The sequence below is a fragment of the Somniosus microcephalus genome, chromosome 5 (genome assembly GCF_052327205.1).
Source record: "Somniosus microcephalus isolate GS21.2 chromosome 5, FLI_Smic_1.0, whole genome shotgun sequence".
Taxonomy (NCBI): domain Eukaryota; kingdom Metazoa; phylum Chordata; class Chondrichthyes; order Squaliformes; family Somniosidae; genus Somniosus; species Somniosus microcephalus.
In genome coordinates this window covers 57,592,671-57,604,787 of record NC_140991.1, presented here as the reverse complement: position 1 = coordinate 57,604,787, position 12,117 = coordinate 57,592,671, and the positions used below count along the sequence as shown (strand labels likewise).

General features: G+C 40.5%; 1 protein-coding gene across 3 annotated transcripts in view; it reads right to left on the bottom strand.

Annotated features, from left to right (window-relative positions):
- The window catches only part of LOC147117052 (enhancer of polycomb homolog 1-like), a 245,519-nt gene that overhangs the window by 143,372 nt on the left and 90,030 nt on the right, over window positions 1-12,117 (bottom strand). Inside the window, exon 1 of one of the 3 annotated variants that reach the window (XM_085987652.1) lies at window positions 10,723-11,931. The exons of 1 other annotated variant lie outside the window; for it this stretch is intronic. In XM_085987652.1, coding sequence (XP_085843778.1) covers window positions 10,723-10,875 — 153 coding nt within the window. In that variant the 5' untranslated portion in view covers window positions 10,876-11,931. Of the gene's footprint in view, window positions 1-10,722; window positions 11,932-12,117 lie in introns of those variants that run through there. One more of the 3 variants, XM_085987651.1, reaches the window with a different exon arrangement.

Genomic DNA, 12,117 nt, shown 5'->3' with positions numbered 1-12,117 from the left:
GCCTCTCATTTCAAACTAGAATAAATGCAGCAAACAGCCTCCAAATCCTACATCACATCCACCAAGATTACATCCAAGCTGGTGGTCTGGCAATGGTGTCTCCACTCTGGTATAATAAAAACCCCAGAATCCAATGAAGTCATGACATTAACACATTGAAGCTGCAGTGGATACCTACAATACACTTTCGACTCCTTGCATCAGTAGACTATGCATTGGTAGATAGTATGGGCAGGAAATACTGACTGCTCCAGCTTCTTCCAAAACTCACGAGCACCAGACAGGCAGATATACAGTAACGCTTCAAGTTTCATGGGAACACCCAACTTTTGTGGAAGTATAACAGATATTACACCAACATGGTCCAAAGCTACAGTACTAACTTTTGAATGTCAGTATGTAATGAATTTACCATTTTGGCTCAATCATCAAATTGTCAATTTTTAGCTGCTTCTGAATAATGAAAAAAGGCGACAGGAGATTTGGGCATGAGAAACACTCAAAAACAAACTGACTTCGATGATTTTTCTGGACTAGTCAACAATTTTTAAAACATTTTTATGAATGAGCTAACCTGGCAATCAATCAGACAGCGAGTTTTCATTCATAGAGGAACTGGGAAGCCTCCAGGCCCCAAGGAACTAATGTACAACAAAAGGTTCAAGCAACTAAATTTATTTTTATAGGAAAAAAGCAGACTGAAGTGAACACAAGTATGCTTAATATATGATTTAGATAGTAAGCAAGCTACTTAACTTGAACAGTGAGCACAGTACTAGAGAAAATGAATACAAAATTCACAAATCTCAAGCAAATTGGGGGTGGGGAATAATGATCTTCACCATAGTGGATATATAGAGTAGAGACTCCAAAGATGTAGGTGGCTGACTTAGGTTCCACCGACACTTTTAAAGGGCATCTCTGTTCAGAAGGGTGAAGGAGGGCTATGGAATTTTTAAATGGTATGGGATTTGTTTTTAGGGAAGGTGGAGGAAGTAACATGTGTGTTCAGTAATCTAGGGTATTGACAGGTAAGGGGTTAGGGCAGTCCAACATGTACTTGAAGGACTAATTTGCAAGGTAACGGGGAAAAAGTTGGGACTAAATTGGACAGTTCTTTCAAAGAGCCGGCACAGGCACAACAGGCCGAATGGCCTCCTTCTGTGCTGTAAGATTCCATGATTCTAATAGAACTAGGCATGGACACTGGGTGCAGCTGGTTTGTTAGGCCTAATGGCCTTTCCACACTGGACTTTTAAGTTCCTAAATAGCTAATGAATTGTTTAATGATGCCAAATTTACTTGCTGATGACCAGAGATCAGACAGAAGTACTGGGGGGGGGGGGGGGGGGGGGGGGGGTGCAAACCTTTTTACAGATTTAAAAATTACCACTTGGTGAAATATACCCCAGAAAAAACTGCAATTCCATTCCAGGGTGATACTACAACTTTATGATGAGGCCCCTGAAGGGGGTGGGGAAATATTAAAATGAGTCAGATAGTTGATAATACAAGAACAAACTTGAATTTATATAGCAGTCAATTAAATAATTTGAAGTGTAGTCACTTGTAAAGTAGGAAAACACATTAGCCAAGCCACATAGAGCAATGTTCCACAAACATCAATGGGATAAATGATCAGATATTTGTTTTCAAATGACGTTGGTTGAGGAATAAATAAAGCTCCCCTGCTCTTCTTTAAAGAGTGCTATGGGATCTTTCACGTCCACTTCAGGGGACAGATGCCCAGGGCCTTGGCTTAATGTCTCATCTAAAAGACAGCGCAGCAGTCAATTAGTAATGCACTGAAGTGTTAGTCTAGATTATGTGCTCAAGTCTCTAGTGTGGGGCTTGAACACACGACCTACTGACGCAGGTCAACAGTGCCCTGAACTACAATTAGATTATCTCCAATGCAGTACCTGTACTGAAATAAATGCACCTGTGATTGCACACAACCTCACTGAGCCCAGTCTCTATGTGCATCAAGCTCTTTCCCACTGCCCTTGCATACTCATAATCCACTCTTTAAAAAAGGTCCATCCTCCAACTACCGGTTTTAACAATCTCCCTTTCTGCTTGAAAGTCTTCGAATGGGCCATCGTCATGCACCTACATGCTCAGCTCACATTGTTCAAATCTCTCAAGTCCACTTTCCACAAAAGCACAAAAATTGCATTGCACAAAGTCTGACTGTGACCATAGTGACTTATCCCTCCGTACCCGCACATTTCATCACTCCATCATCTGAAGTTCACCTTCATGGAACTGACTTCACTTTGTTCTACTCTTACCTGCTCCAATGCAGCTAGCCTCTCTCATGTAATGACTTCTTTGGCTTCTCCATGTGATCACCTCAGTCTCGTCTCAAGGTTCAGCTGCAGCACCCTTTTCATCCACATGCTGTGCCTCAACGACATCATCCATAGACAGGAGGTCAGCATTTACATGCGACTTCCGACACCTAGTTCTACCCCTTTCCCACATTGTGCTATCCAACAGTCCATTCGTGGATGAGCAACAATTTAAGGTTCTCTGCAAAAACTGCACCCTAGCCCCCAATTCTATCCCCCTCCCTGACTGTTTGCTCAGGCCAAATACAACCATGCTCAACCTCACTGTTCCTTTGATCCGGTGCTGAACTTAGCTTCAAACCGAACATGCTAGCAACTATTTTGCACCTTCACAATCTTGCCCTTTCCACCCCCCACTGCCAGAAACCCTAATCCAAGGCTTCGTCACCTCCAGGCTTAATGATTGCAACCACTAGCCAAGTTCTATTCTGCATAAACAACTGCTTGTCGAAAACCACCAAACACTATTCTGTACTGCAACCATTCCCCATCACCTATGCCCTTGCAAGCTCAACTCTCACCCTGAACACAATTTCAAAATCCTGGTCTTCATCTACAAATCCTACCATGGCCTTGACCCTCCCTACCTCTGCAACTTGCACCATGCTTAAGCATCAGTGCACAACCTCCACCCAGAAGCCTGTTGCCTCCCCTGTATCTCTCTCTGCTCCAACTCTGGTTGCAGTCATCAGCCAGCCATCAGATATTCTGCACAGATTAACAAGCTATAAGAAGTAACATAGCTTTGATGCCCTAAGAGTGATAGTCCTTTCAATTATTCCAGTTAGCTTTTTATTCATCTTTTATTGTGTGATAATTTAGCAGGGTTGATTAAGCCCTGTAAAGCAAAATATTGAAATCCAATATCTGAAGAGTAAGATTTTGAACTCAAGAATTAATTTCAGTTTAGCACATCCCAATTCCTGACAGCGGACACTGCACTCAGTGAAAGTGGGATCATTCTAGCTTTAATTATGTATTTAAGAGCGTATTAGGACAGGATGGATGGACTAGTAGTTTTTATTTTTCCTATCCTTGTTCGTATATCCATCGCCATTCATTATGGTTGTGAAATCTCACTTTTTAGGACAGGAAGGTGATAAGAACATGAAACGTCGTCAGGATAGAAGACCAGGACAACTACACTAAATAATTACACATTGTACCAAGAGACTGACTATTTTGCATATGTTACAAGATTATCCAATGTTTTATGTATAAAATTCAAACAATAATAGTATTTCAAACTCCTGACACAAAAATAGAAACAATTTGCCAATTTCACATGGTGTCAGCCTTGGCTCAGTGGTAGCACTTTCACTTCGGAGTCAGACGTTGTGGTTTCAAGCCCCACTCCAAGACTTTGATTCATTCATGGGATGTGGGTGTTGCTGGTAAGGCCAGCATTTATTGCTCACTTGAGCACAAACTAGAATGCCACTGAGGGAGTGCTACACTGTCGGAGGTCCTGCCTTTCAGATGAGACATTAATTCAAAGCCCTGTTTGCCCTCACAGGTGGATAGAAGAGAGCTGGGGTGTTCTCATGGTGCCCATGCCAATATTTATTCCTTAACCAACATCAGCAAAATAAATGATCTCATTGCTGTTTGTGGGACCTTGGAATGAGGTAATGATCAGATCTAAATTGGCTGCATGTTTCCTCACATTACAACAGAGACTACAGCCAATTAAGTGCTTTTGAAGTGTAAAGCACTTTGGGACGTCCCAAGGATGTGAAAGATGCTATATAAATGCAAGTTCCCCCTTCCTTCAATTTTCCTTAATTCTTTTGACCAGTACCAATATTTTATTTCCTTTCCCCCCCACCACCACCCTTCCCAGAAGCCTTCCAATTCAGGCCCAACCAGTACTAATTCCACTACTTCCTCACAATGAAGTTCAAACAATGTTCCTTTCTGTTTGTAAATGACTAGGTATTTCATAATAAATTTCAGTCAAATTTAAAATCTATTACAATTTGCCTATACCCGGTGAGAATTATTATGGCAATATATTGTTGTACTCTCATAATCCACATTAAAAAAACCAAGGCCTTATAACCTTCCTTCTCTCAATATATTTAATTGAATAATCTAAAGAAAAAGAGCAAAAAGTGTGGCAGTGCCAAATTTTAATCATCCTACAGTGCTTTTATATTGAAATAGACACTGAAAATATATCAGCCACCGCTTCACTAAACAAAATAGATTTATATAATATATATATTCTCAAATATAAGCTTTCTAGTTAAAAACCCAATGCGCCAAAGGAACAATCTACAGTATATAAAAAAAGATAAAGCTTATTGAATAAAAACAGAAAGTGGGGTAGAAATGTTTTGAATATAACAGAGACTTTGGTGGAGATAAAAAGTCAAAAGCTGGATTGAATGCCGTGTCATTGAGTCTTTAAATCTTCCCACAACAAAACAGTATGTGTATTTTTTCCAATATACAAATTTCATTAAGTTTCTCTCCAATCAAAGAAGGCTTTTTTTTTTTAATTGATTGAATATACTCTTTGCAAAAATACCAAGCATCAATGCAATATGAATACCTGAACAGATGTAAATGAATTGTGATGGAACAAATGAGTGATCAGGAAAACTACACACTTTCAAGGTTTAAATCTGAAATATATTACTTGCTTAATGACTCCACTATGAAATTTGTAACGTATGTGAATATTTCATAAATTGCCTACATGCAAAATACACAGGAGTAGAATTGTAGATTTTGATCTCCCAAACTTGGATTACATTTAGAGAGTATTGTGACCATACAGCACTTGAGTGAAGTACTGGCTGTAATAATGGCAGGACAATTTTGTGGTGATGAATTCAGAGTTATCACATGAGTCCAACAGGTGCACATGCAGAAATATTTGTGTTTCTAGTGTATTGGCACCAATATATACAAAAATAAACCAGGTGACATTAAATTCTAAAAGAAATGAGATGTGCCAACATCTAAAATTGCCATCAAAAATGAAAAACTGAGTACCTTTGCATGCAATTCTTAAATGTCCCCAATGCACTACTTCTCTACCTATGCTTGTAAAATATCAGCATCTATATTTCTCCCCTGCACTTCCTTATTTCCCCCCCTACTGCACGAGACCATGTCTTATCTACCAAAAGGGAAACTGAATGTATGTATCGTTCCATGTTGGTATTATATGCCACGAAGAACATCTTGCACGGTTTGGAAGATGGGGTGGGGGTAGGGGGCGGGGAAAAGAGGAAAAGTTGCATCTGGCCAGACCTATTCTAATAAAGCCTAAATTCAGCAAAATACTATATTCCATTATATACACAGAAACTCGATGATGCTTTTCAATCCCTCACTACAATTTTTAAAATATATTATGCTTGTTCTAAAACAAGGTATTTTCATTCTATACGATAGCAAAATACTGTGGATGCTGGAAATCCGAAATAACAACAGAAAACGCTGTTTTCAGAACACATATTTTCATTCTATGTTCCTTTGTGGAAGAAATGGATCTCCGTCTGCTATGGCTTGTGTAATGTTACATTTTATAAATATCCAACTAAATACCAAATACATATCTTCAGTTTCTTTCATTACCACAACTTTGATTATGTGAATCAAATGTATTTATATGACTACCAACCTATTTATAGAGTTTTCCATTATAACATTATCCCTGGTAAGCCTAAGCCTACGAATGCTAGTCTCCTGACTTTTTCATGTTACATCACAAGATCGGTTACAGGACCATCAACTACTGCATTAAAACAAATGGATGCCCAAATATTAACTTAGGAGAGAGGAAACATTTTAAATTTTATCGACTCCAAATGATCAGCACAAACCTTCAGTTTTACATCATTAAAAATAAGTTCTGAAATGATGACTGGAAAAATCTCAATGGCTGCCAGTTATACTTAACCCTTATCTCTGTGGCTTGAAAATTCCATCAGCAGTCACTCCACATAGATCAATATTCAAGTTTTCAAACATGTAGCTCCGAGTAAACAATCTCCATATGTTTAATCATCTCAACTGATATAGCACAAACCTATTGTCTAAAGAGGTGAAATATGCAGGAAGTCCATAGAACCAGACTGTCAACATGCCATCGGTAGATAGAAATGTCTGACACTTCTACCTCCCGTTCCCGCCCCGCCCCCACCACACCCAGAGAGATAAATAAAATCGGAGACATGCAAGCATTAAAGCAAAAATCCTTAAATGCAAAATATTAATGAGGCTTGGTGCAAAATGTTGATTATTAGTAAATACAACAATTCTTACAGCGGTGATCTTTCTGAACATGTCCATTGGCTAATGACCAGAAAGTACATCTAAAGTTTGGTTGAAAATCTAGTGAACCCTTTAAAAACTGAGATGACTATCCCTCCATAAAAAGAGACACGAAAGAAACCAATTTCAAAATTAGTCGTAATTTAGAATCATCCTAATTTGCAAGAGAAATTAGCTGGATTACATTATGAGTGTATTTCTACCAAGGTATCCAATTATTCTAGATGTTTAACTCAAAAATGGTTTAAAAAAACTTCAAACTGGTTAGTTCATATTAAAAGATAAACATTATTCCAACCATCCCCTTCCAAATAATGCGCAGAGTATATTGATTCATCTAAATATTTTCACTATGTAAAGTTCATTTTAGAAGTACACATTTTAAATTATATTTCTAGTTACCTTTGAGAAATGGCACCTGTACAATTTGAACAAAAAGTTGCTCGGTTTGGTAGTGTCACCACAGCATTGATTAGTGCACATAGCAGGAAAAATAAAATCACATGCATTTTCCAAGCTCCAGAAGCCAGACAGATTCCTCAATACAAGCATGGACTCCCCCATTATAAATAAGGATGCTGTTCTAATACATTTGAAAAAATGCACAAGCATAACATTTTGAACCAAAGCGTTCAGGCATCTCCATTACATTGGACACACATTAATTACAATGAAGCCATAGTTGAATTTCTCTCCATTATGCACCTCTAGATGAACCGTATCGTTTTTCCTGTAAAAATAGACCTCTCTGCAACCTCCTCATAGCTATATTCACAAGAGAATATCCATTATTTCTATTTAATAAAGGTCCTCTAGCATCCAAATTTCTAAACTTTATTAACTACTTGCAAAAATAAATTTCAAAAGCACTTTGTAATGGAACTAAACCCCACCAACTAAAAAATTACACTTTCCACTGAGAGGCACTTTGGTAAAAGCAATAGGTCATGCCCTAATTGTGCCTTAACCTACCTATTTTTAATAACAATAGTTATTATAACAGAGGAATTAGTCACTACAGAATGGACCAACTTGAACTTCAAAACAAGCATATAATGATAGATTTGAACAATTCAGACAGGTTACTTCAGCACATCAAAAGCAATATTCTTATTTTGGTCTTATATGCCTATAATAAATCAAATAAAGTATGTGTTGTAAGTCACCTAATTATGGATTTATATGATTGTCTTCCATAAAATGTTTGATGAGTAACTAAAAACAAAAAGCACAAGTATTTTAGGTTTCAGTTTTTAATTTTAGTCTCATTTGAAGCTTTCAGGTTGCCAATACATTGAAAACTGAAAAGTCTACTTATTGGTGGGGAGGGGTGAAAAAGAGAAAAAAGTAACATTAAAATAACTGACAAAGTTATATTATTTATACCCAGTTAGACATAAACACAACAATCATACTTTCAAAGCGTCAGCCTTGGCTCAGTAGTGGCAAGCTTGCCCGTTCCAGATAGTCTCACTCCAGAAATCGGAGCACAATCTCAGCTGACGCTCCAGTGCAGTAACGAAGGAGTGCTGCACTGTCAGAGATGCAATCTTTCAGTCCTGACTGCCCTCTCAGATAACTTGCATTTATAAAGCACCTTGCATGACCTTAGGATGCCCCAAAGCACTTCACCCAAACAGCTTGCTGGTCATTGGCTGTAATGTTGACTGAGGGATAAATATTAGCCAGAACACTGGGCGAACTCCCGGGCTTTCCTTCGAATAGTGCCATGGGATCCTTTATGTCCACCCGAGGGGGCAGACGGAGCTCTGGTTTTGTGCCTCATTTGAAAGGCGGCATTTCCGACAGTGCACCACTCCCTCATTACTGCGCTGAAATGTTACCGTAGATTATGTGCTCACGTCTCTCAAGTGGAACTTCAACCTTCTGACTTAAAGGCAAGAGTGCTACCACGAAGACTGACATCTACAAGGTATATGTAAAAGATCCTACGGCACTATTCGGAAAAAAAGTAGAGTCCTCCCTGCATCCTGGACCACAGCTATCGCTCAACCAAAACCACTAAAATATTTTAATTTGTCAGTTGTGTGATCGTGTGTGTAACTTGGCCGTTATGTTGCCCTACATTTCAAAAGTAATTAATTGGTCGTGAAGCACTTTGGGGTGCCCCGAAAGTGAAAGGCGCTGCATCAATGTAAATTCATTCTGTCATCATCTTTACTAATTTTGGGCATGTCGAGTTTCAGAAGCGAAGCGTAAACATGTATGGATAAGATATATATCCACTTACAAAATTTCCTAGAACAAATTTGTTACCAAACAGCTACTGAGGGAGACTATACCATCATTTAAAAAGTGAATTGGATTAAGTATTGGGAAAGGAAAAATATAAAAGTAAAAAGAGCAGTGAAATAGCAGTAGGAAGCCCCAATTGAAGAGCTGGGACTCTCATGAGGCAATGGGTTGAAATGCTTCCCTTTGTGCATTGATTCCTATGTTTTTAACAAATAACCCATATTTTTAAAGAGTGATGCACATCCAACACATTATATTCAAACTACATTTTAGAATAGTGTTTTACCTCATTGAGTTAGTGAAATTTTTATATTAGGTCCATTTGAACACTCCAATTTTGTTTTTTCCAAACTTAAGTCATATGTTGAGAATATTTTGAGCTACACAATGGTGGGAGTAATCTGGGATGATAGATCAAGAAATTCATGCAAGTACATATGGTTATGGCTGATTTGTCCTATCAAAATGCTAAATACAGAAAGATGACAACACAGTGATTAAGAGGGCACATTGCTCCTCTATTAAATATGATTCATGCATTATGCCCAAGTTCCAGCAACTTTATATTTTAGACTTTAATAGTACCTCCTTGCATTGCATATTCATGTTATAACAAGTAAAACAGTGCAGATTATAGTTTTGCACTTTTCGCTAACAATGTCAAACAGCTTCAGTATTCTGAAAAATCTAAACCACAACTTTTAGATCTTGGTTACAAACTGTAGAACTCGATTTTGCACCTAGACAGCTTCACCTCTGCAACTATTGGGAGAGTAGTTTAATCTTATTGTTCATTGTATATGAGATAGTCCAGACATACCAAGACAGTAGAAATTCAATCTCCAGAATTGTAACAAATGACACTTCATAGTACCTTTTGAAAAAAAATTAATGTCATGCAAAAACTTGTCATTCATAACCTTTAATTCAAGGCCCGTATGACAGATGTAAACAGACAAGAAAAACAACTGAATTAATGTAACGACAAACAATGGTTTCGGCATATATTTAACTACCAGTTTGCAAATGCAAAAGTGTAACAGTCTCCCTGCGGGCCTATACTATACACGAGACTGCACAGCAAGCCATGAAAGTTGTCATAACTGGCGCACGTGTTGAGATTAAAAACAACAATTCTGCCACACTCGTCTACTTTCAGTCAAATGCTGTGTTGCACCGCTTGCAAAAGCACTCACAACGTGTGCCAATATATATTGTGTGCTAATCTAAAAAGAGCAAAAAAAAATCCACACACTAAAAAAACTGGACTGAGTGACGAGCTGCACACAACAAACACTGCATGTTGTTCAGCGACTCTCCTCAGCCGCAGCCCCCTTTCCCCAGTGTGGGCGCTCTCTAGCGCCACCCCGCTGCTAGAGGCGGCTGCTGCTGCTACTGTGCTCGGGCCCAACCCAGGGAGAGAGAAACACAACAAAATGGCTGCCTCGAAGCCGTCACGTGACCTTTTGTACTCCAAGGGGGTGAAAAAAATAAAACACACACACACACACACAATGTTCCCTTTTTTGGGGGGGGGGGGATTAATATTAAAAAAGATCTTCACCGCCACCAAAGCCTGAATGTAAAGCGGACGCCGGGCCATCCAACGTCGATGTAGTGAGTGGAGGGATGAAGTGTGGGTGGTTCCGGGGCCCCGTCTGCGTTTCCGCGGCCCGGCCCCATGTTTGGGAGGAAGCGAGCGAGAGCCGTGTAATGGCGGCCGCGCAAACCTGCGCACACACCACCCCGCCGCAAGCAGCACACACACACACGAAAAATTAAAAAAAGACATACAACACGACAATCCGCCCCGTGTACCTACCGATTCCTCCTCCTTCTCCATCCCGGTGGGCATCTGCGGCACCGCTCGGTTAATAGAGGCATATTCGTGCAGATCCGGCAGGTCCTCACACCGATACACGGGCAGAGGTTTCGATGCATCGAGCGCCCGTGCCCGAAACGACAGTTTGCTCATTATTCTCGCTCTCCCTCGGTTTGTGTGTGCGTGTTCGCGGCAGATTACAAACCCAAACACCACCGCGGGAGGAGGGGTGTTGGGGAGGAGGGAAAGGGAGGGGGGGAAAGAGAGGTTGTAAGGAAATATATAAATATATATAATGCGCTTTTTTTTTCCTCCTTAGTAGCTGATGAAATGTTGACGCCTACAGCCGGTAAAACCTACACGGAGCCGCCCGGAACCTATCATGGATGAGAGACTGGAGATCCTAGTTCCATTCCGTGAAGAGAAAGCGGGGTTGGAAGCGGAAGAAAGGCGGTTTTTTCGCCCCGGTCCGTTTGGGTTCCTTTTGTCGGCTTCAATACGCCATGGCCAACATGGCGGTCATTAAAGTCCAGCCATCCCACAATGCACACGAGCCGGGAGGAGGCTCGGCCCCGCTGCGCTGCGCGCGCACCCAGCCACTCACTTCGCTCGCTCAGTCGGCGAGGCGAGCCGAGCCGCGGTGTCGAGTCGGTGGCTTTCCTCCGCTCTGTCGTGTCCTCCGCTCTCTCCTACACAACTAAACGCGGCCACTTCTTGTTCCACCGCCCCCCATCAACAGCCTTGCCGCGGCAACAACAAACCGCGCTCGCTCACCCACCCACACATAACGTATTCTGCCCAACTGTTATCTCGCTCTTTCCAAAGTGTTTCCCACCAGCACCTTCACCCCTCGTGTTTTTATTTTTTTTTTAAATTCCTGTCGCCTCCCCAGGTCTCTTATTCCTTCAACATGCAGACTCGGGTGTTATTTTCAGTTGACTAGTCTCCCCCCCCCCCTTCCCTTTCGTTTCTCTTCGCTTCCTAATTCAACTGCGCCACAACATGGATACCCTCAGCCACAGCAACTTTCCCAGAAGCTGTTGGAAACGGCGCCCTCTACAACACTCAAATGCAACTGCTTGTTTTTTTTTATTATGGCCTGTTGGGAAAGGGAGGAGGAGGGGGAAGAGGGAAGTGTCACATGTCTTGTACAATAATAAGTACAGTTTAAAACTCAATGGGCAGGTTGTAATATGTCACCGGTATTGCGCAACTTGGAGTAAACAATTGCAAAGCTTCCTGCAAGGCTTGTTCTTTGAACTGCTGAGAACGAGTGATTTTGTAAGACTACTGCTGAATCAAAAAGATGTACAAGGAAAATCTGCCAAGGTGTTTATTAACAAGTACACATTTAGTTACTCAAGGCAAGGTCTGAATTTATCTCAGAACCAATCA